The sequence below is a fragment of the Plectropomus leopardus genome, chromosome 3 (genome assembly GCF_026936395.1).
Source record: "Plectropomus leopardus strain MGB_pleo_1.0 chromosome 3, ASM2693639v1, whole genome shotgun sequence".
Classification (NCBI taxonomy): domain Eukaryota; kingdom Metazoa; phylum Chordata; class Actinopteri; order Perciformes; family Serranidae; genus Plectropomus; species Plectropomus leopardus.
The window spans coordinates 29,382,431-29,406,834 of record NC_142178.1 but is presented as its reverse complement, the minus strand read 5'-3'; the positions used below and the strand labels follow the sequence as shown (position 1 = coordinate 29,406,834).

The 24,404-nt window shown below is 40.7% G+C and overlaps 1 protein-coding gene across 9 annotated transcripts in view; it reads left to right on the top strand.

Annotated features, from left to right (window-relative positions):
• sh3pxd2aa (SH3 and PX domains 2Aa) overlaps positions 1-24,404 on the top strand; it is a 133,321-nt gene that overhangs the window by 93,967 nt on the left and 14,950 nt on the right. For 6 of the 9 annotated variants that reach the window (XM_088075996.1, XM_042484768.2, XM_042484766.2 and 3 more), the window contains 3 exons: positions 11,318-11,431; positions 16,482-16,565; positions 23,765-23,882. In XM_088075996.1, coding sequence (XP_087932122.1) covers positions 11,318-11,431; positions 16,482-16,565; positions 23,765-23,882 — 316 coding nt within the window. The remainder of the gene's footprint in view (positions 1-11,317; positions 11,432-16,481; positions 16,566-23,764; positions 23,883-24,404) is intronic. The other 3 variants (XM_088075999.1, XM_088075998.1, XM_088075997.1) reach the window with 1 other exon arrangement.

Sequence of the window (24,404 nt, the reverse complement as noted above, 5' to 3'; positions counted from 1 at the left end):
TTATCTGGACCAGAAGAGACTGTTTTGGACAGAGTTCACATGGGAGGCCAGAGGCAAGCATTAGCATTGCCTCCAGGCTATAAAACAGACAGCCAGCATCAATCAGGGTGGTACGTCTTAAGCCAACAGATGGTCTAGTATCATTCTCACTCCGCCCGAGCTTAGCAGTGTTAGCTAGCTGCAGCCTCAGGCAGTAAAACAGTTCACAACTGCTTCAGTCCCTTCCCTTAGAGTTGAGCTCAGACAATCTGGGGATAGCAGAGGCTCAGAGGAGTCAACGCTAAGCCCACCAGGGAGCCACCTTCAGGGGGTTCAGGTTATAAACTGCATGTTTCAATAAGCATAGCAAAGACATGTGTACATATACAAAAACTGAAATTTCTGTCTTCTTTATGAATATGATGATAGTGTTAGCACAGAGGGGTGCGTGTCAGAGGAGAGTATTTTACCTACAAGGTAGCACACACACACCACATGGAGTATGAATGCAGAGGTTTAGCCTGATCCTTCAGAACGTGATGTACAGTCAACACTGCTTATTGACAGCCCCACCAGCGGCTATCCCCTTTCACATGTAACAAGTCTGGCTCAGTAACAAGACCCCTGCGTTTTATGAAAACTTCAACCAGGTAACATGAGCTTCAAACTGGGATGTAATGCTTCATCTTACAGTGTCAATAAAGACCAGAACCTTGAAATCAGCTCTGACTTTCTAGGAAGAAACAGCATGGAAGGTATGTTGTGCCCCATCATAAGTCCTATTTTTAACTTAAGACAAGCTTTGAAGTGTTTTATAGTGGTACACCGAAATATCCAAACTTTTATTAATATGTCTTACAAGAGGAGTTATTAGTCGGTTCCAATAGTGACAGTTTTTAACAGCAGAAAAAAGTTTCAGTGTATCTAAACTCCAAACTCAGTGTGTGTGGATATTTCCCATGGTAAGTTGAAATTTAAAGGTTATCTTGATGACCTTAACATTTCTTAATACAAGAGGAAACAATGAGGTTTCCTGGATAATTTGACCATACAATAGTTGAGGGTATTCATTTTTAAATATTTTAGTCACTCGCTAACTGTTTAATATTTTTGTTGGCAATCAAGAAACTTAATTTCAGAAAGGAATGTGGATTTCCCCCAATACTTTATTCCTTACAACTCAACTCCTACATGAAAAAAGGTTCAAAAAGAGCATATTTTGTTGTCGGCATTGATGGATCAAAGGCGTGTTAAAGAGGAGAATTGGTAAGCTAAGTAATATGTATTTCACAACATCTTTCCGAGAACGCAAAGTAGTTGCATTTAATGGGAGACGTAGTTGACTTGACTCATTATTTTACTTTTTAATGCACACACCCATGGACATCTGACGTTTTTCCCAAAGCACAACACAGTTTCCCAGTTGCACAGTTGGTCAGTACCGTCAGTATGGTCTGCAGCTTGGCAACCATCTTTCCTAAGTGTCAGCTGTTGTTATTGCAGAGGATTGTGATTTATAAGTTGGAAATGAGAATCAGTCACTTTACTATGGTTTTACTATCCTTTATTTGTCCGCTGCATAGATCAAAAGAATATTTTTAAGAAATGATGATGAAGATCTATGTCAGAAAATCATCACTGCAGTGTAATACTGTTACTGGAGTTGGTGCAGTCTGTGCCAAACATAATACTGTAGCTGGTTTCACAGCTGGTTTTAGACATCAACAATTGTTGTGCTGCTATTTTAGACATACTCTTTGAATCTTGCTTTCTGCCTACTCAGCAGAAAGATAAGACGGCAATTCAATACGTTGCCCTGAAAAGCAGCTCAGCGTTCCAGTGCTTGCTGCTCTCCAGGGGATCTGTTCCTAATTAGAAGCTGAGAGGAGGACACAAGATGACAGTGACCTTGTGGGTCCCCCCTTAACGTCACATTTCTCACAGACATCATTGTCAAAGCTATCTGCTGACCCTCCTGACGATCCCAAAAGCAGGAACCAAAAGGAAAGTGTGCGGTGTTGTTTTTGGATGGGGGATTAGTGTGGAATACTACAGCTTTGAAGCTCCAGCCAAACATCTGCTGGCTCTCCCTCTTTTGTCTTCCCCATACCACTCTTATAATCTCTGTCTTCCCCTCAATATTTTGCTTTTTTTTTCTCAGCTATTGTCTTTTTTTTACCATTATTTTTTGGATACGGCATCACTTCATGCATGTACTTCTCCAGTGCCTGTGACGGTCAATGATGATCTCGCTCTGCTCAGTTACTGTTACCGCTGTATTCACCGTGACCTCCACTTTCCCTTTGCAGTAGAAAGCAGCCAATTATGTCTGCCAAGACATGGTGTAGCTAGAAACTCCAATTAGAGCTCAACGCTGTAAGAAATGTCAAATACAGCCCCTCTACTGTCTTACATATTCATATTTTGTGCTGTGTGTGTGTTTGTGTGGGGGACAGCAGGTGCTGCTGCATAACCTTTCTGGATATTAGTCATTAGTTGTTGAGCGCCTCATAAATCCTCCAGAATAGTTGGGTCTGTTATGTCAGACAAACTAGCAGGAGCGTGTAGATCAATTTAGAAAGAACAACAACACGATTGTTGGACCTGTTCTATTTTAGTGTGCGCTTTAGGTAAAAAAGGAGGCCGGGTTCCACTTCAGCAGGCACCTGGACAATAAAAAGACCTGGCACCTAAAAGGAAATGAGCACTCATGTTCTCATCCTATCTAATATTACGTGGTATAACTCAGGTTCAAATCAAGAGGACTTGCTCATTGGTGTGACTCACTCAAACACACACACACACACACACACACACACACAGAGCAGATCCAGCCACCAATAACAAGGTATGATGATTTCAACCTGTTAAAATAACGGTCCACCCCTTCGTTCTGCTGTATGTACAGATGGCTCTACAGTATGCACTTCATTACCTGAACACCTTTTATTTGTCCTGTTCCACATTTTCACAGCTGCCACTGCTCCCGAACCCATCCACCCCACCAACTGGCTTTGGCCAGCGAGACTCTTGTTTTTCCACGGCAGGCCGTGTACATTTACATGTGCAGTTATTTGTCATGTTTCAGAGGAAAAGTGATATGTTTTCTCCTATTTGAGTAGGACTTTGATCACAACTTAAGGCCCCTCTAGGGTGCAGTTTGGCTTTATTTGAAGCCACACCAAACTCCACAGTAGACAAGAATAGCATAATACATTTGTTTTTCATCCATATGTTGGAAGTGAATGTGCAGAATTAACAACACACTAGTGATTTTGTTTTTCTTTCAGCAAGGAATGGAATTAACAATGTAAGTCTTGTCTTGGCTCTCAAGGGTATATCCCATTGGGAGCATGATCAGCAAAGTTAACAGCAATGTGCTGTCAGATAAAGGGACAAACTTTGAGTGGTGATATTTTCCTGAGGGTGATGCAAGAAGAACTCACAGCAGGTCCAATATGGAAAGGGTTGATCCTTTGGGAAGCATGAATGTGCAAAAAAACATTTGGCCTAATATTGGTGCTATGGGAAAGTGCCAGTGTCAAAGACTTTAAGATAGAGTCTGCACACTACTTAACGCCTCCATGAATGTTTTTGTAACTTAACTTTAATGTGTCATGAGGGCATTAACTCATGTGTGAATTGTCTTGTCTACATTTTCTACATGTTCTCCTGTTCAGCATTTAGTTTATATTGTCTGGATGTGCATGCTTTTGTGGACCTTTTTAAGAGTCCCATTGTCACCAAAAATGTAGGGATTCATCCTCTGGGTGGATGCATGTCTGATTTCTGGTAAGTGTTTGGATATCGCTAGTCTCAGAACCCATTGGCTTTCGGTCACAAAGCCTCTGGAAGTGGAGGCCAATATTTGGGGTTGATCCAGTGTAGGCTGCAGATATCTGAGCCAACACTCCCTGTTCTGTGTGTTGGTCATAGCGGCTAATCTGTGCAAACAGATATCTGCATTAATCAATATCAATTCCGATACACAAAAGGCGTTGTGTTCTGAGATTGCATTTCAACCAGCGTGTTCTGCCTCTTCACACGGACTGTTTACTTGCCGTTCAGATGAGGTTAGTCAAAACTACAGACTACAAATGGACTACAAACAAAAAAATCTTGTCCCTACAGATTCCGAACACATATGTAGAATCTTTTTGTAGAGATAAGGATACAAGAGATTGAGTCGGTTTTGGCATGTTGATTCATCTTTTAGTAAGATGGTAAAATATGATCCAGCTAGGAATGTACACTTGCATGTACTTGATTGGCGAGTGAAGATAGTTGCTGGATGATGTTGCACTGTGTTGCAAAAGTTAAACCACAAGCAATGTTTTAGTTGATCACTATTGTGTGTGGTTTTTTTTTATTTACCAGAGTCCTCTGTTTTGGCACCTCCACTCAATGCAGTGTAGTCTTATTGAAAAAATCGTGTGTTTTTTTCACTAACTTCTCTTATATTAGTCTGAAGACTGCCCCAACGGGTCAGTATGCTTTAAAGGAGGCACTCTTTGGACAGTAAAGCTTCCCTAGGCCATTTGGCATTGCCACCACGGGGACCACAATGAAGAAATTGTTTAGTGTCCATAGTCAATCTCTTTGCAAGTGATGTTCACTGTTGCAGTCATATGGCCAACCACGCCCTCACAGAACCGCGCCGGTCGCTTTATGCATCACTCCTCGCATATGCTGAGCCAAGTTATGCTTTGCTTTAATTGACTCTGAGTAATTTTTCTCCATCTGGCTGCCAATCTTTGGCCCAGATCTCCTCCTACGGGACAGATTTTCTGTGAAAGCTGTAATCTGACTACAGTCTTCCCACACATGAGGGTCAGCCCAGTTCTCTCAGGGACCAGGTTTGCCAAGCTTCCAACTGGCTTTTACAGTGAGAGAGTGTATGCTTTTCTATCTTTTTTCGGTCAGTCTCTTATACCACATCTGCATCTTCATTTTGTTTTTCTTATCCTTTGTCTACAGTCTGAGAGGGGTGTGTGTGTGTGTGTGTGTGTGTGTGTGTGTGTGTGTGTGTGTGTGTGTGTGTGTGTGTGTGTGCGCGCGTGTGTGTGTGTGTGTGTGTGTGTGTGTGTGTGTGTGTGTGTATATATATATATATCTGAGGGGGTCCAGCTCTCTTTCTGGTCCTCATTTATCTGCTTTTACTGTGCCCACTTTCTCCAGAGCTGGATTTATAGGGGAACTGGGCCCTGTCAAAACTTTGCCTAACATGTGTGCACACGATGGAGTCTGAAGCTTGGTGTGTGTGAGTAAGAGAGAGAGGCTGCTTGACTGTTTCTGGCCTTTGGGATGGTTTGTGTTGGTGTGCATATGTAAAGAAGACAGAAAAACAATAAAATATCTGCCAGCCTGGTGACGGCCAAGTGATATACAGTAGATCACTTGGCCATTTGCACAACTGGTCCTGCCATCTCTGTATAACGTATTTTTTCCCTGAAAATCTGATTGTATTGCAGAGCATGATTTAAACGTTCTGTGTGTGACATTCAGGGTATTAATAACGTAGTAAACCACTGTTTGCTGTGTAAAGATATAGCGGATTAACGGTGTCCTGAGCAGAATATGAAGTCACGCTAACTTGTGTGTGTTGCAGTCAGAGCTTCTCTGTGGTTTGTTGTTGTAAACTTGTCCAGCCATGTGTAAGTGCATGTGTGTATCCCACTGGTTACCTCATCACCTCAACTTTGCATTGTACTTGTATGGTGGTTGAAGCTGATATCAGGACAGCGTCACCATGGAAATGTAGCCTCTGATTGGCTTAGCCTGACATTTTTAGGCCCATTTCACACAGCACGCATCAGCAGTGTGTGACGGCAGCCTTGCCGAACTGCTGCATGTTTCATGCTTGTGGTGTTCACACATGCAGCATTGTTGCAATGTCGCTGCTGTGTCGCTGCCTGCTGCTACGAGTACCATATTTCCAAATTTATGAAGTCATTTATGAAGTTGTGCAAGCTCCTGCATTGTTGACAACACGCTCTGCAAATGTTTTGAAATAAAATGCCTTGTGTCAGCAACTGAAGACGTTGTCAGAGGACTATTGTGAAACAGAAGCAGCAAAAGCAAAATGACAAATCTGTAATTTTTCCCCAAACGTCTAGAAGTTTTATAATTAACTATGAATCCTGCTGGCCAGTGTAACCTTGTACAGTCTTTCTGTCTCCAGTCATGTACAACTTTAAAAAATTGAATCAATTATTATTTGCTGGTCCAGATATAGCCATTCATGTTTTTAATTACAGACATTTGAACTAAAGTAACTCTGGCATCAATAAAAAATGTCTTTATTGTGGACAGTGCTGCAGCTGTGATTCTAACCAGCACGCATGAATGAAGTCACATCATTCCTGATTTTTGCATGGTGGAGTGAAAGAATACTGTCTCCAAATTATCAGACCTTTTCAGTTTTGCCACTTTAGGATTCCTCCATAAACACTCACTTCTATCAGCGTGCTTACCGAAGGTGTTCAGCAGCTGGGGGGTCTCACATTCGACACTACTGATGGCAAACAGTCACCTTAATCCTCTATTAGTGCAGGAGAATTATTATTTTGTTTTTCTACCGCATGTCAGGTGGGCTAAAGAGAGGAAGAACTCCTGCATTTATCTCTGTGGAAAACTCCTGCTCTCCTCCGTACAGGTGGCTCCAATTCTCTTTTAGCTTTTTAAGTAGTTGCAATGAATCAGCCTATGAAAGCCCTAATGTGTTTCACATGGAGCAAGCTATTCTTACTGCTAGTCAGACCTCTTACACTGCAGCAAAGCAGAAATTAAATTAAAACCTCCAGGAATACAAAAGACAAACTCCACGCTGAAGCACTCAGGGCTGTTTGAACAGATCATACATGAACACATACAAAAGAAAATCAGAGTGAAATTCATAATTTAAATTGTCTGGCCTCTTCTGTAACCTTTACCCAGCAGAGGAGCCCCCTACAGAAAAATCCTGACAGCCCCTCCTGAGTTTACAAGTCCTAACACTGTGGCGAGCACTATTCATAATAACACTGGGCTTTTTAAAGTAGGAGGTATGGTGTAAGATTTAATTAGCATAGTATAACTGCCATGGTGTCAAACGCAATTTCATATGAGACCACTACCTCCACCAGTCAAGGCCAAATGGGGTCCTAAATTGACTCTGACAGGTCAAAATGAACTACGCTGACCTCCTGAAGCCAAACTGCACTGTAACGTCTCTGCAGCAGTCGACAGGCGGGCAGAGAGCATCCACAGTGTGACTGTGAGGAAGCTCAGGCTGGAGGAGCTACACTGCAGCTACTGTGCATAACCCCCTGTGTGTCTGTAGGCCCTCAGGTTGAATTAACTCCTGTGTTGACTACGAGACATGACCCGCTGTGGGGAAATTCAGGGCAGACAGTATTTCAGTATGAGTTTTTGTGTGTGTGTGTGTGTGTGTGTGTGTGTGTGTGTGTTGGAGGAGGGTGTTTTTATGCAGCACATAAGCTGTCAAAGTCGGGGTGGTTCAGGCCTCAGTGTGCTTATATGGTTATAAGGAGAGATGAGGCCAAATGCAGGGGGCTGCTCTGCTGCCTCCTCTGCTGAGGTCTATTAGGTGTCAACCCAGTAATATATTAATGCCTGTTAGTGTGGTTGTTGTTATAGTCTGCGATAAATGAAGCTTAGCACCACTTTTGTAGGAGGAATGTTGCAAATGCTCTTAAATACACTCACATTACCTGTAAACTAGATTACTTGTAAAAGGAGAGAAGAAAGCTCAGGGAAAAGGTGGATTAACATGAAAATGATTAGCAACAATTTTGATGATCCGTTGTACAATTAAGTAATTACCATGCGTTTAGCTTATTTGACCATTATTTTAACAGGGAAGGCTATTTAGAGCAAGCGCTCTTTTAAAGGGGCACCCTGATTACATCACATTTAAAAACAACAAAAGCACATTACATGGACAAAACATGAGAGACATGCGAGATGTTTATTTATAGTTTAAAAGATATGCAAGATACCCAGGAAGTTTACCAAGATGTGTTTTATATATAAATAGAATGCAAAGCTGATCAGCAGATTTTTCTGATTTTTTTTCTTGATATTTGTACTTTTACCACAAGTAAGTTAGATTTAGTAAATCTCAGTTTTACCTGCGACCATATTCATACTGTAAGCTGCTTTATATAGTAGAACAAATTCCCCTTGTTAACATTACCGTTACTTTCCCTATGATACAGCTCTTTTACAGGCATATTTTCCACATCATTCAAAATATGTGTTAATGTGATTGGTGTCGTGCCGGGTAATGAAAAGGGCGTGATGGAGTTGATTCACCCAGGCTTCTCCAACCACATTAGAGCGTGAGCCATATGGCTGTAAATACATTGGAGCAGTGATGAGGTAATTGTTGGACTCATTTTGTAAAAGGAAAAAAAAAGTTTGTTGCCATTTTCTTTTTACTTTTCTTTCTTTCACCACCCATCTGTCAAATTCTGTCACTTCCAATGTACTTACATAGTCAATCATACATACATATATATAAGATGTCCACAGTTAATGTTTAAGACCAGAGGGTTGCCAGATTAAAGTGCAAATATAAAGTACGCAACAGTTATTATTAGAAGAGCCACAGTCTGTTGTGTAGAAATATGTCTTTTATCAACTAAAAAGTAAAATGCTGTGATACATAATGTCACTTTTTACTCAGACTTAGTCAGCTGTCATGCCAGCTTGCACTGTACAGTAATGGAAGAATGTGTCATGCTGCAGTTTCTTGCCAGAAGCTGAAGCAACGACAATAAAAAGTCACATCACCCCATTTCAGTGACATGTTCAACTTCTTAAGCACCATTGACACAATCCCAAATGTAAATGACATGCCTGCTGGTTCTTTTACATTTTGGTTGCCGCCCAAAGTGACAAGTGTTTTTTGTCATTGTGTCAAGTCAGCTCAGTGAACGCTGTAACAGAATAACGCACACGTGACCACAAACATCTCATTTGTCAGTAATACTCAAAGTGTGATCTCCGCTTCACAACTTTGGTCAGTGTATGGATGAAGAGTTAAGTTAAATTCAGACAAAGCGTAATGTCATGTGATACCATGATGTTTTATTCAGTCATGATTGGAAACCTTTCCAGCTTTTTGAGATTCCCTTAAGACTAGTGTGACCAAGTGTTTATGTGGGACTGTAAAGCACTTTTGTATTTTGTCTTGCGTGCCACATCTTGAGACAGTGTCTCACATTTTGACTGGCACATTGGCTGCAGGATAGACACTTTTCTATAATCTAGTTTTTATCCAGTGGCTATAAAAAGAAAGCAGGGAAGGCTGTCCCCACAAGTTGTGTTTGATATCAATAAGACTGCGTATGCGTGGGTCAAGTGCAGGTTAACCTGTCACTGTCTTTGCTCTGCTGCACCCAATGGGGGAAATTGAGAGTCACTAAAAAGTCACAAGCTATGCAGATTTAAGCAGAATATGATGGAAAAGGAAATGCAGATACAACAAAGACTGGGAAACTACTTTGGCTGGGTGAAGGTGGTGGAGGGTGATTCTCAGACACTGTCAGCTGCAGGCAATCAGAGCAGCTCTGGATAATTGTCACAGGTGCAATCAATGAAGTGAGTGTGAACACAATCAGGTCACCTCCAACAAAGCACCAATGTCTTCAAGACCAGCAAATACATTTCAAATAATCAATAACTTATATATATATATATATATTCAAATAAATTCATATAAAAACACACACAGTACAGCTTTTCGCGGTGATCCTTAACTGGAAGACCCTAAATAATTTTCTTTGCAACAGTTTATTTCCCCCCCATTTAGAAATATTTGTTCTAATTGAAAGTATGTTGTTCACTTAGAAAACTAACTGAAATAAAATGAATATATAAGAAATATGTAGGTTTTTGTCTTTGTCAATCTGGTCAAATCTGTCAACACAACAAGCATCAGGAGGCATTACATGACATGACTGTGAGTCAATCACTGTCATGAAGTGCCCCTGTCCCACATTATAATAAAAAAACTAATACTCAAACTAATGAAAACTAAGCTGAAACGTAACATTTTTAAAATTTCAAAACTAAACTGAAACCAGTAAACTGACTCTGGAGATTAAAAGTGAACTGAATTGAAAGCAACAATTAAAAACAAAAGAAAAACGAATGAAATACAAAACTGTAATCATGCTCGCACAAAGTTCATTCATCTTAAATGGTTGTAAACATTGCAATATTAATATTATTATTGCAAGCCTGTTCTTTAAGCCGCATGTTCCTTATTCCTATGGTCTGCTTTGACTATTTTAACCATCATTTTATTTTGTTTTACTTTTTAATTTCTTTTATTGGTTTGTTGGTTTGACTAATATTTTATCTTATTTTACATCTTTTACTGGTCTGTTTATTTATTAACCTAACATTTATTTATTCTAATCTGTTTTTAGTTGTTTTATTTAATTTATTTCATATGTATTATTCTCTTTTAATGGTTTACTGTTAATATTACTGTTTTATTTAATTTTAACATTTTTTTGTCAGTTCTGACTCGCATGACTGTATCTTTTATTGGTTTATTCTCCATCTTATTATTATTGTTTTATTAGGTTATATTCCAATTTTATATAGATTTGATTCAGTTTTATGGTCGGTTGCTGGCTTTGTTTTGTGCCTGCAACTTTTACCTCACACTTTATCAGCACATTGTGCTTCCACCTGGAATGAAATGAGCTGTATATATAAAGTTTTGTTTGCTTGTTGCTACAGTATGCTGATCTTCACTCAAGTACAACCACACAGTGCTGTTAGTGTGACTTTAGAGTTTTATTTTTTAAGGTGTTTGGTCTGACCAAAACAGCAGCTGTACATCACATTTCATATTGAGCAATAGTAAAAAAGTGAGGCAACTTCTTCATGCAACAGGTACTTTTTAAACCTGAGTTGATCTGTTGCTTGAAGATCAGCGCTTTCCTCCCTCTACTGTCTGTCCTTACTTTCAGTGTCTGGTTTAGTAATGATGAGAGCTTTCCAAGTAGGTGAAACGTCCAGCCATTGTGAGTCCGCCTCAGATCTTTGTCTGTCCCGCTGATACAGACAAGACCAAGATATCGAATGAAAACACTTCTACCATGCATACGCAGCCTGAATCTGCTGTAGTGTAAATACTGGCTCATGCACAGTCACAGTACATTTTGCAACATTTCAGAGATGAGCAACAACAATGTGCAGTTTCCATTGTTGGGTGTAAATCATCACATGGGAATGATGCTCACTGTCACCTTTCAGTATTGTTAATAATACTAATAAATTTTCTGTCTTTTCCCATCTCTCTCCTCTCTCTCTCTAGGTTGGTGGTTTGTCAGCACAGCAGAGGAGCAGGGCTGGGTGCCGGCCACATACCTGGACTCCCAGAATGTAACCCGAGACGATTTGGATCTGGGCACTTCCAGGACTGGGGAAGGTTAGCGCAGGCACATGCACATGCACAGACGCAGCATTATTAGATTCATAAAACACAAGAAAGACATAAACGTCATTCTGGCAGACTCGTTATTGGAGAAACGTCTGCATGAAACAGACCATGATTTCTCCATAATGGTTTTTGGTGGGCGATTTTTTTTTTTTTTTTCTGTGCTCACATCTCAATCTTAGACCAAAAGCAGCTTACAGAGATTTAGCGCTAAACAAATACTCGCAAACACATTTCCAGTCACACATTAGGAACCTTGAAGACCACAGTCGCAGCTCCATGGTGAAATGGTACCAGACTGCAGCCAAAGGGTTCGCAATATTTTGGCACCACAGAAAATTCCTTTCAACTCCCTCGGGAGGCTGCAACTCTTGCAGGAGTCTCGTTTTGTTGTGACCCTTTCCTTCCTAATGTTTAGTCTGACTGCTGGGATGGAGGATTTCATCAGTGTGTCATAAGCCCCTTGCTGCTTTTACACCAGGGGAATCCTACAGAGATAAATAAAGCACAAGTATGCTCATATGCATGCTTAGAAATGCATGCAGCACACACATGCACACAGTTTACCTGCAGTGGTGTGTTATCATGAAATGGTGCAATAGTTTATTATGTTGTTTTGTGCCACTGGATTATCGAACAGACATTTTCTGTGTCTCGTTAAGACATGAAAACCTCCATGCTTCACTGAACTGTGCACATTCTGCAAGACACACACACAAACACGCTGTGCTCGAACGATGACAGCTTCTACACAGCTGCCACAGTAACTGTTATTTGCTGCTCTCATTCGTTTCTTGGATTTTTTTTTTCCTCTTGCACATACTCACACACACTTAATAGATGTTGTCAGTGCCTGCAACAGTGGAATCTCTTACAGTCCTGTATCCTGGAGGTGAAATCACAGCGTAATAGATGTGAAGTGTCGGTTGCCTGTGGATTAGATGTTTTAATGGGTTTTTAATTTGTCTTGTACTTAGATTTAATTTAGTGTGTTATAGAATATTAAATTGGGATGACTTCATTCATCGCTTTACAGGATAATTTGACTTTATTACAACATTGGTCATATTTTTGTAGCTTTGCCATCGTTTCTGTCAGTTAAAATAACATTAATTCAAGTTACGGCCGTTTTATAAAGTGTGATCTATAGGGCGACTACTTGAATGCCGTTTGTCAGCATATCACTGAAAGAAACAGCAAATGCAAGAGAAATTTTCAGTGTTTTTTCTATTTTCTTCTGATATAAGGCAATCCCAACAAGCAGCATCACACAATGGAACAGGGACATGGCTATGTTTAGTTACAACAATGGAAGATCACCTCATGTTTATGTGTCAAAGCAGCAGGCGTTTTTTGATAAAGCCCCAACAAAATGTATGGCACCGTACATGTTATAAACCGAGCAGCTGATTTCACCGTTGTTAAGTATGAGCCACGAATATATTCAGAGACAGTTGTCTTTGGACTTCTGCTTTGCCATTGCAATGATACTGTTACGTGTTTGAGGAGCCCAAGGGATTAACGTTGATAACGATGAAGTCATTGGCACTGCTGTTGTCCTTATGTGATTCACTAACAGGCTGACATGCTTGCATACCTTCAATCCTTGCTTGCCTTCACATGATTGAAACCTGTGTGTATATGGTAGTGAGAGATGCTGCAACAGCAGAGGGGGCTCGTAGAAAGACAGAGAGCACCGGGTGTGTTGTCCAGGACAAAAGTCAGATGAAGCATACATCACTATAAATATGTGCAGGAATTTCCTGCATTATAAGTGCTAGATTGGATTACACTGAATGAGTTGTGTGAGAGTTCATGACTGGGTGTTTTGATATAGTTTTGCTATTATTCATCAAGAAAAAACAAAGAAATTCTTCCCGAAATCAGGGTAAAATGAGGTGAGTAACTGATGTACAAATGGTCATTTGGTCATTATCTACTCACCCTCATGCTGATGGAAAGTCAGGTTAAGTTTTATAGTCCACAAATACTGCTGGAGGTTCATGGTTAAAAAAGTATTGCACTCAAAGCCAAAGCAGGTTTCAGACCTAAAATAAATGCATAAAGAAAACCTCAAAATGTCTCTGTACTGCTCGTCCAAAGTAATTCCAATTGTCCTGAAGCCCCGACATGCCAAGTTTATTTTAAAAATGCTACTGGTGCCATGATTTTAACCTTGTAGCCTGTAGCTCTTAGTGAGGGAGCCGTGTTAACACACAGTATTTTAAAATCCAACAAATAGACTTGTTGTTTACTGCTAACTCCACAAGTCTCTCTCTGTATGTGGGTGAGGCTTCTAGGAAGCATGTAAACACTACTGCAGGTGCAGATACCGTGAGCTGTCATTGGTTTTGTGCGAGCGTGCATACGTAAACGTGGCTCCCACACTTACAGCTAAGGGCTACAACAAGGCTAAAAACATGATGTTTTTCAAAACAGCTTGGCACATTGGGGCTTTGGAACACTTGGATTACTTTGGATGAGCAGTATGGAGACATTCTGTGTTTTTTTTATGTATTTTTTGTTTTAACATTTGAATCTTGGGCACCATTTGCTTCAATTGTTTTGGAGATGAGTACACTATAAATCTGCAGCAGTGTTTTGTGGACTATAAATCTTAAACTGACTTTCCATCAGCATGAGGGTCAGTAGATAATGGTTGAATTTTCATTTTTGGGTGAACTATCTCTATAAGAGGACTTTATTTAGAGGTGGAAATAAAGTGAACGTGAACATCTAAGTTTTACCACATCAAAGCAATTAACTTGATGAGTAAAATGGGCTTTTTAAAGAACGGAAGCATGGCCACATCCACCAAAATAAGACCCAAGTTATAATAAACTAGAATTATCCTTAAAGCCTGTGGGTTTGATTTGGCATTATGTGACACACTCTTATCGTATTTGGTTTTCTCACCATCTTCCTCCTCTGTTAACCAATGCACTCAAGTGAATTTATGAAAAGTGCCTGAGCTCACACCTACACATACGTAACCACACACACACGCACGCACGCACACACACTTTCCCCTGCAGTTACCCATCCTCTGTCAGTGGCTCCAATTTTCCAATTAGGCCTGGTGTCTTTGTGTTTGCACACATCGTCACTTCTTATTTCTGATCTCCCACTTCCCGTTTCCTGTCGTCCCTTACATCTCATTATCTCTGCGTGGTCTGTAACCTAATTCCACTGACAGCTCAGCTCACTGGAGAGGAACCGACAGGCACAGCCCGGCCCTGCTGAAATTACCTAGAAATAACATTTCCCTTTGTGCCTTCCCTTAGCTGATATTTCAATTAGGAGGTCAACAGGAGTAGGGTGGTGCTCAGCGGGATGGATGGGAGGCAGACAGGAATCAAAAGGGAGAGGAAATGACAAGTAGCAGAAGCACACAAAGAGAGAGAGGGCAGATGTCGAGCAGGAAGAGAGTTGGAGAGACAAGAGGGTGAAGAGAGGACAGAAGATGGAGAAGGAATTCGATTACCACAGTAGGAAGATAGATAGTAGATAAGTGCTGTTTCCATCTATCCTTCCCCTCATTAATGTGTTTGCTCTTCATGTGGCCTCAGACAGTGCACTAAGATAGGATTATGACTCATCATGTTATGACTGATGCTTTATCATACAGACTTTGAACTAATAAGTCGTGAAAGAGTTCAAGAGTTCAGCAGACAGCAGCAAAGCGTATGTAAACTTCATCAGTTAATATTAGCATGTCCATGCATTATTTTTTTAAATTCATGTCAATTCTTTGCTGAAGCCGTAGCAGGCTGAGTTTTAAAGCTAGAGTGATGATATTGGTATTATATGATACCAGATACTGGGGGATACTGGGGTTGAAATAATGCTTCAAATTTAGTCTAAAATTTGGAAAAACAGCATGACCATTTCACAGGGGTCCCTCAACCTTTGACCTCAACTTATCTGAATGAAAATGGGTTCTTTGGATACCCATGAGTCTCCCCTTTACAGACATGCACACTTCATGCAATTTTTTTTTTCTTTCGTTTGATTCCTGATCAAGACAATGTGGTAAGAAAAAGCTGTTTTGAAATGCAAAATAATGCAATCAGAACTTGATAAAAAATACAATTAATTACAATTAACTTTTGAAATTCTGCGATTAAAAAAATTAATCATTTGCCAGCCCTAGTTAATATCGATATGATCTGTGATTTGTCTTACTTCACAGTTGATTATTTTAAGCATGTAATGCTTTTAGACACAGTTATAGATTATAGATAGATATATATAAATGGATTCTTACAGAACATTATGCTCAGGCTGCACACCAACTACAGCGTTGCAACGAAAACACCACACTTCATTTGAACATGGGTTGTATGTCTAGGGAATTTTTGTTTTGGTTCCATGTTCATGAGACCCCTAAAAACTACACAAGACATAAAAATTTACCTGAATAACTTGTAGCTCAAAGTACAGGTTGTCTTATATTGTTTGTTGTACAAGTCAGACGTAAAAAGCTCCCTAAACATAAAATCAAACATCATATCTTATTAAATAATATACATAACATAACAAACATGCACCAAATGGTACACTGAACATGTGCCAATAAATAATGAAACAGTGTAACATGTGGTGGTTATCTATAATTCATACAAAATAAAAAGGAGATAGAAAGGATAGAAAGGGGATTTTTGCTTGTGACTCCATTCACGCCATACGTCAGGAATTAAAAGTTGTGACCTAGGCACACACCCTCTCCGTAGTGGAAATTGCATGTAATATTCAAATGCAAAAAATGTTTGGTTGTTTTCATTGAACAGCAGCTAACTTTGCGTTTAGCACATCTTTAGGTAAAATAGTTACAAACCCAGCTAGTTGTTGCAGAAGATGATCTGCTGGCTTCAGACTTTACATGAAGACATTGTTTATTTGCCAATATTCCATGGAAACTATCTTTATGCTACTAACAACAACTTTTTTGCCTTTGTTAGCATTGCTAACTTACGCTTCTTACACTAACTCCACATTTGTTTCTTTGTTTTCCTTCTTGGTTGCTCCTCATCATCATCAGTTACTAAAAGACGCAAGGCGCATCTGAAGAGGCTGGACCGCCGCTGGACCCTGGGGGGTATAGTCAACCGCCAGCAGAGCAGAGGTGAACATGGAGACAGTCTGCACACTCACACACACACATTACACGGTTACGGAAAATGCATATATATACCACATGAAGGGGGCCTGCACATGCACACTTCAGTACAAACCCACACATGTACCCACAAGAATTCAGACCCTGAGTCATTTTCTCTCTTCATATAGGGTAGATAAGCAGCTCATGCATATGGACACATACACATATAGTGCACAGATGTCTTGGAAAGATGATGTGTGGCAAAACAATCTCAACTTAAAGGTCCACTTATTAGTTATTTCTGCGTTTTAAACCACATCTCATACTTTCATCTCTGAATAGAGCTGCCTCAGGTGTCATTATGTGACCTAACTTTTGCTACGTTATAAGCTAAATCTTTTCACTATGAAAATGCAACATAAAATATTATTCTATGTAATGTAATGAAAATCAGGCTTCCTGTGGATTCTTTAATAGTCTTAAAATACATGTAATTCATTCATCTAAAAATAATGCCCTTAAATATTATCAAAATCACTTTAATCAATCTTTCAAAAGATTTTTTGTAGTTGGGTTTTGTAGTTGGTCTAAAATTTCATTCCAAGTGATTAAGTCATAAATCTAACCTGCCTTTAGCTGAAGGAATCCTGAAAATGTGATTTTCTGTTATAAAAGTTAAGCTAATAGTCAAAACAAGACAATTATCAAGTGCCGGAGATTCACCCACACATTCAGTACACACCTTTCCTACAATCTGTGAGACACAAATATACAGCACCACTGCTGAGCCCCTCACATGGACCCACTCCTCTGTACTCGCACATATTATGCAGCCACATGGTAAATAAGCTTATTTACATCCTCACCAGCCAGCCAACAACAACTGGCCTTGGGTATGTACCGGGAGCAGCATATTGGGTGGCCATGAGTCAGTTCTGACAGTAAAATCTAAAATCTCACTCCATCAACTTGGAACGCTCTTCAGGTTACATGGCACAGCAAAATAATTGGACTGCATTAAACAGATTTGGATAATTAAGGCTACTCGGCTCTCACAGCACAAACGCAACAACCTTGACGACCACTGAGCCATGTGAACATAAATGATTGTATAACTGTGTTGCTTCTTAATTAAAGCAAGCCCCCTCTAGGTTTAAAATGCTGTTAATGACTTTAGCATTTCGCTTGTAATTCTCCCTTAAAAAACAAAAAAAAAAACCCCAGACAAACATGAAAATGTTCTCATAGGCTTTTAACTTTAGTGTTTGGCAAGTTAGCTGCGGTTTTGTCAAGTCATTATTGCTTTAATGCTGAAAGAGAGACATGAGTCTATGTCTGAGAAAACTGCCACTTCACTCGGGGGCGAGTCGGCACTTTCTAATTCAAACTTTTCTCAGACTGTCTGTCAGGCACCTGTCTGGTTCCAGGCTTAGTCAGGGCTTCAAACAGACGCCTTGTAGTTATAATTTGTTTATGGAAGCTGTTCCTGGACCTGTGCAGCGTCTGTAAAACCTTTAAAACACGCTTTGTTTCTCATTATCTTAGTGTAGTCTGGCTGGAGTGGCTTGTGTTACCACCTGCCCTCAGACCAGCGGGCATCAGTGATTAATCAGAGGAGACTGAATACAGGGCAGACTCAGGTCGAATGCTATGTGCCTCTACTAAAGAGCATGCAGTAACTTATACTGTAGAGGAGAGAAATACTTTGGTGTAAAAACACCGTGGGCCCCTGCTCCTTCTAAAACACACACTGACTGACAGGAAATATTCCTATAGAGTCAACAGCCTCAGGTAGTTGATGCAGTGTAAGTTACACACATGGCCACATACCTATGTCGTTAATCCTATTTGGTTTTGTGGGGAAGAATAGCAGCAGACAGGGGAACATTACTCATTCACTCCCCCCACACAGCTGATTTAGGAATTTAAACTAACAAACTTTTTGTCACAAGTCTAAGTAAGTTGCCGTTATCATTATTAAGAGATTTGAATCGAAGCATACTGTATGAAGCATATGGCAGGTTGAGGGAACAGTGTCTCGCAGGTCTGCAGGAATCTTACTAAACTAGATATGTCTCCCCGAACAGTGAGGCTTGGCCAGAATGGAAAGTGTGAAAGTGGGACAGCAGCCCAATCTGTGGACTGGTTTTAATCACACAGACCTCAACCTCTACACAGCACGGATGAGTCACCCGGCTAGTTGTCGCCACCAGAGAATGAGGGCATGAAACACTTTTGGAGGCCATGTTCTTGAATTCCAGCACTCTTTAAAAAAAAACAACCCAAAAAACACTTAGCTTTTTATCTTTAAAGGGTAGTGTTACTTTTTCACATTTTGGTGTTACTGTATTTAAGATATGTAAGATATATTTCTTATCTGTAATCTTTTTTCTTTTGTGCAGTGTGTGTGGGCTTTGATTTTTTAGGCCGCATTTGTACACACTTAAACATATCACTTTCTTTTAAAAAATCACCACCTTGCATGACTGGATTTCCAAATGAGGCGAGCAGCAACTGGCCCAGGGCCCCAGAATTTCAGGGACCCTGAAAACTCCAGGCTTAGCAGACACTGATTGATTTATGCTGATTTCTTTTGGATGGATGGATATGAAAAACTTGAGTTGTGCTTCAGGAAGGGAACCCTTTTTGTAGCAAATGTCCTTGCTCAAGCTTGGGAAAGAGGGCAGATTATTTGTTTAAGACTGAGCTTTAAAATAATCTGTAATCTTTGTGATGAAATGAAATGTAGTGAATTATTATATTGCTGCAACTGTAATTTTGCAGTCTTACAAACCTATGAGGGTTGGGCACATTGTGTGCATGACACAAAAATAAAAGAGATCAATTAATCATTGAGACAAAATCAGCCTGTTTAATACCACACAGAGGGCTGCGTTGGGGTGTGTGTGTTGCTTCAGGCAACGGCAACACGTGAAATACGTTCCATTAAATCCAATTCCAATAACAGGTACATGAACTTTAAGGCATGGTATTGGTACGCAATACCTTTAAGGTATCGACTGATATAACCCAGTAATAATATCAAAACTTCTCCAATCAAACGTACCTGTATTCAGTCCTTTTGATAGCCAGATCAAGAAAAAAAAACAACAATTTATATGGTTTTGCTCGCAGTCATTCACTGCAAGCATTGGCATCATCATTTCTTGCATACCAAAGTTACATCTATTGAATGTCAGTGCAAACATACTGACCATTGAGGCATTTGCAGAGCATAGCTAACCTGCAGTGTTTACAGTTGATCACTTTGCCTGTCGCGTTAGCATTGCTACATTGTTAATGTCAATACAGGTGACCAAAAAAAATCATTTGGCCAAATCTGCACATAGACAGTTTAATGCAGTTACCAGTTTCTGCATGTTTATAGTTGAAAGGCACATATTCTAAAATCAGAGGCAGCTGCTCTGCATGTAAAATAAATCGCTTGGTGTTTCATCACTGGCATCTGGCCCACAGGTGGTCAAAATATATGAAGATTGGTTGGATGACAACTTTGCACGCTGTGTATACTGGAGTTCATTTAAGTTTTGGACCTTTTGTTTCAGAGGATATTGCTTTGAGCATATTCAGTAAGACAGCCCCAGTTTAGCTCAGAGAATTTAAAACCCTGCCGTGTGACTGTTATGATTTGTCAGTTGAACGAAATGTGAAATGCTGACAAAGCCACACGTGAGGTTACAGAGGACTTTAGAGAACCTGAGGACAGAGGAGTTTCACATGGCAGCGAGTATTACTGGCTCCGTTGCAAACAAGCTAACGGCTCCCGGGCCAGTAGCTCTTTTTCCACCAGCGAAAATAGTCTCTCCACAAAAAAAAATTGCAGCTACTGCTGACTGAAGTGATGTCAGACTTTTGTGGATTTTCCAGCTTTTTCATTCATGACCACTCTTCACTTTCTGTCTGTATTACTGTCTGACCAATTACTGTCTGCTGTTTTTCTCTGTTCTCGGTTCAACTATGCTTCAAACCACTGTGTGCAGGTACAGTAAATGCACTTATTTAGTGCTTTTCAAGTGTTTGCGACCACTCACAACGCTTTACAACACAAGCACCATTCACCCAATCACATATACATTCATACACTGGCTAATATACAAGGTGCCACCTGCACATTGGAAGCTGTAAACCTTCACACTCACAATGTGGGGTCCATTTTCTTGCCCAAGGAAACTTTAACATGTAGACTGCAGCGGCCAGGGATCAATCCACTGATCTTCTGATTAGTAGACGGCAGCTCTACCTCCTGAGCGTTCACAGCCGCGGTTTGTGTTTGTATTTAATTGCTCGGCACACCAGATGGCTAGGGTTTTCTATGGGGAATAATGTGAGTGCCAGAAAGTTAAGACAACCACAAGAAAGACTCTGTGTATTTCATCCTGAAAGTTCTAGCAGCTAATATTCGACCCATGCCAACTTTCACTTTTTCTACCTTTTTTATCCTTCCCACTCTGCTCTCGTCCCCATTTCCCCCGTTTTTTCCTTTGTGAATGGAGGCACCACTGTCCCTGCCTGATAATGCATTGCTGAGCTAGCGATAAGAAACGTGTGAGTGAGGTTTTACAGCTCTGCGCCGACACTTGAGATACAGTTTGATTTAGTGGCGCTGGCAAAGGACAAAAACAAAGAGCGATCACATAGGATTTATGTTCTCGCCGGATGTAATTTGCTAATGGAGAGAGCAGTCGTATACTCTGCGGCCCATTTGCTGACACAGGCTTCTTTGCCTTTTAAGTTACGCTTCAGAAAGAAGACGGGGAGGGGATCCCGTGATCCTGACAATAAAATAACGGCGGGCTCAGGACTTAAATTTAATTGCAGCACATCTCTTTTTGACTCCCCCGTGCTGTGACACAAAGCCAGGTCGGGGTGTCTTGACCTCTCTGGGGGTGTTGATTGGCTACTTGGCCACTGACGGCAGAGTGACCTCATTGTGTGCTCGGCAGGGTGACGTCTCGCACTCCAAGGTTCAACACGGGCTTACCTCCCTCCGCCCTGCTGGCTGTGGTCTGTGCTTTCACAGAACACCATCATTTACAACAGGTCCCTAATCTGATTTATAGAAACCCACTGACCGCCCTCTCAACTCACTGTTCGATCCCTGAAGTGTGACGCCAGCACCGACACACACAAATGGACACTAAGGCTCATTAAAGACACACAGATGTGATTAAAAATATGTGATTAATCAGAACTTTCATTTTTTATTTTGATCCCCAGTGAAATAAAAACGACTACATGATGAACCACAACACACACTGTGCCAGAGAGTTTGTTAGTAGTACATCAATACACGCAGAACAAACACGCACATTTATGTGTACGTTCCAGATTCCTCTGTAAGCCTTCCCATTTGTTACTCCCTATCCATCTGCAAGCACTAACCTCCACACACACACGTACACACACACGTGCACACACACATCTCCACTCAACATGCTTTGCGAGCTGAGGTTTAGGGCCAGACATTCCACTCTGCTCTACATTATTGACCTCAGCTGCTCTGCAGTGACGGGCAGGAGAGGAACTTGAATCTGCCGTCTGGATGCTCCCCACCTATTGAAATCATGCATTTAGATGAATGAGCACCTCTGAGATATCATCCCTGCACCTCACACATTGTCTTGAAAAATCTTATTACCTCCAGCAATCTGAGGTCACATTAGCCCGTTTTATGCAGAGATCACGCAATACTGCCACTACAAAGACCCTGTAATATGCTGCCTTTCCTTTTTGTAAAGAACCAAGCTTCGCTGGCATAAGGCTGCCCCTTTTTGTGATTTTAGATAGCATGCCAGTGTGCTAGAAGTAATAAAGGTGTGATGTGTAACACAACAGCATCAGCATCTAGTGTGACTTATAAAATATGTGCCAGGCAATACTTCCTATGCAATATTAATGGCATAACATGGCAGTAGCCGTCATTTACATCTCTGTTAGAGGCGACTGAAATCGTCTTTTGCTTGGAGACTAAGGAGCTCCCAGACTATTAGCCGTGTTTCCATCAAAATCTTTCGGATTAGTACCTAGAATTTCTGAACATGCACCTAGACCTTATACATCCCTTCCTACCACCATTTCTTCCTCCTTTCTTCTGTCATATTTTCTGCCACTTTTTTATTGATTGATTGATTGAAATCTAAGAAAAGCGTAAGAAAACAGTGAACTCTAATTACATGTTAGGAAAGGAGTGGGAAGAAGTGTGAACTTATCTAATCCCACCTATACTCCATTATTCATTAGCTAATAAATCTGCATATGCTTCCTTATTGAAACGTAACTTATAAATACATAAATAAATAGATATGAAATGCAAATACACACATAAATACATACATAAACACATAAGTATATATCATTTCTAACCAAATATGGCTTGTAAAATATCATTTAATTTATAAACCATAAATCGTATATAACTTATGTATTGATTTCTTTTGTCTTGTATAAACATGTACCACTCCCATAATTAATTATAGGTGTTATGATAATCTAAGAATGTATTATCCAACACTTAAGTTATTACCTTCCATATGTAGATGATTTTCCTCCCTCTGCGTGCCATATCAGTTCAGCAGCTCCTGAAATCATCCGATGTGCTGTCCGCTGATGACTCTCCCTGTGCTGGGACCTCGGTCTGATGTGTTTCTTATCTTCTTTCTCCTCCTCTGCTCCCATCTTTTGCCTCAGTGTCTAAAAGTCCCCTAACCTTCTTTTGCTACCTTCTAAGCTCATTGTAGAGTTTCCCTCCCTACAGGGCCTTGGAAGCCTAACAGAGCGTGAGAGAGGAGTGGCGGTCAGATAGGGATCTGAGAGGAGAGATCGGTCCAAATATCTTATCTCCTCAAGGGAGGCTCTGATGTAGGGCTGCTGCTAGAAGACGAACATCCCTCTGGAGAGAGATCAACGCTGGATCTCCGTCCGAACAGCTTGAATGAGGTCTAGTGTGGACAAGAAAGCAGGTTCAGCCAGTAGAGGGAGCCGGTTGTTATTATTGTGTTGGACAAGGGGGAGAGAGTTGTGTTTGTGTTGGTATGGAAATAGTCAGCGCATTTTAAGTAGGTCATGTTCGCCATTTTTCCCCTCATAAGGCCCTCAGGAAAAATGTAAACTAAACAGTGGTTTAGCCCCTCAATGTAAGACTGATTAATGATAGCACTCACTTTGCCCCTCTTTCTCTTCTCTTTACCCCTCTTGACCTGTAGAGGAGAAATACGTGACGATACAGCCGCACACCAGTCAAGGGAAGGATGAAGTCAGCTTTGAGAAAGGGGTCACCGTGGAGGTCATCCAGAAGAACTTGGAGGGCTGGTGGTACATCAGGTGAGTAAACGCTGATTGGTAAAAGCTGCTTAGTTGATCAACGCACAGCAGCTACAAGTCAAGTCAGTTTTATTTCTAAAACCAATTATAACAATACAGCATACTCCATCCCTATGTCCTTGGACCCTTACAGTTGATAAGGAGAAGCTCCCCAAAAAAACCCTTTCACACGGGAAAAATGGTTGAAACCTCTGGAAGAGCAACTGAAACTGGCAGATGGTCCCTCATCCAAGACTTTCTGATTTGAGCAAGCTCTCGGAGAACAGTGACATTATTTGTAGTCATCACTGCTCAGTGCTGTGATCAAGGCGGCGGCTTCCTGCAGCTCTCATTTGCGTAATGATATTGAGATTCCCATATGGTGCTCTCCACAGGTCAATTGTGTATGCTGCCTGGGTTTTTGTGTGTGTGTGTGTGTGTGTGTGTGCACATGTGTGTGTTGTTTACCCAGCCAGTGTGTATTTCCTGCCAGTTGTTTGTTTCCTTGTGTCCCCCGGGGGTAAAAGAGTGTGGAGCTCCACT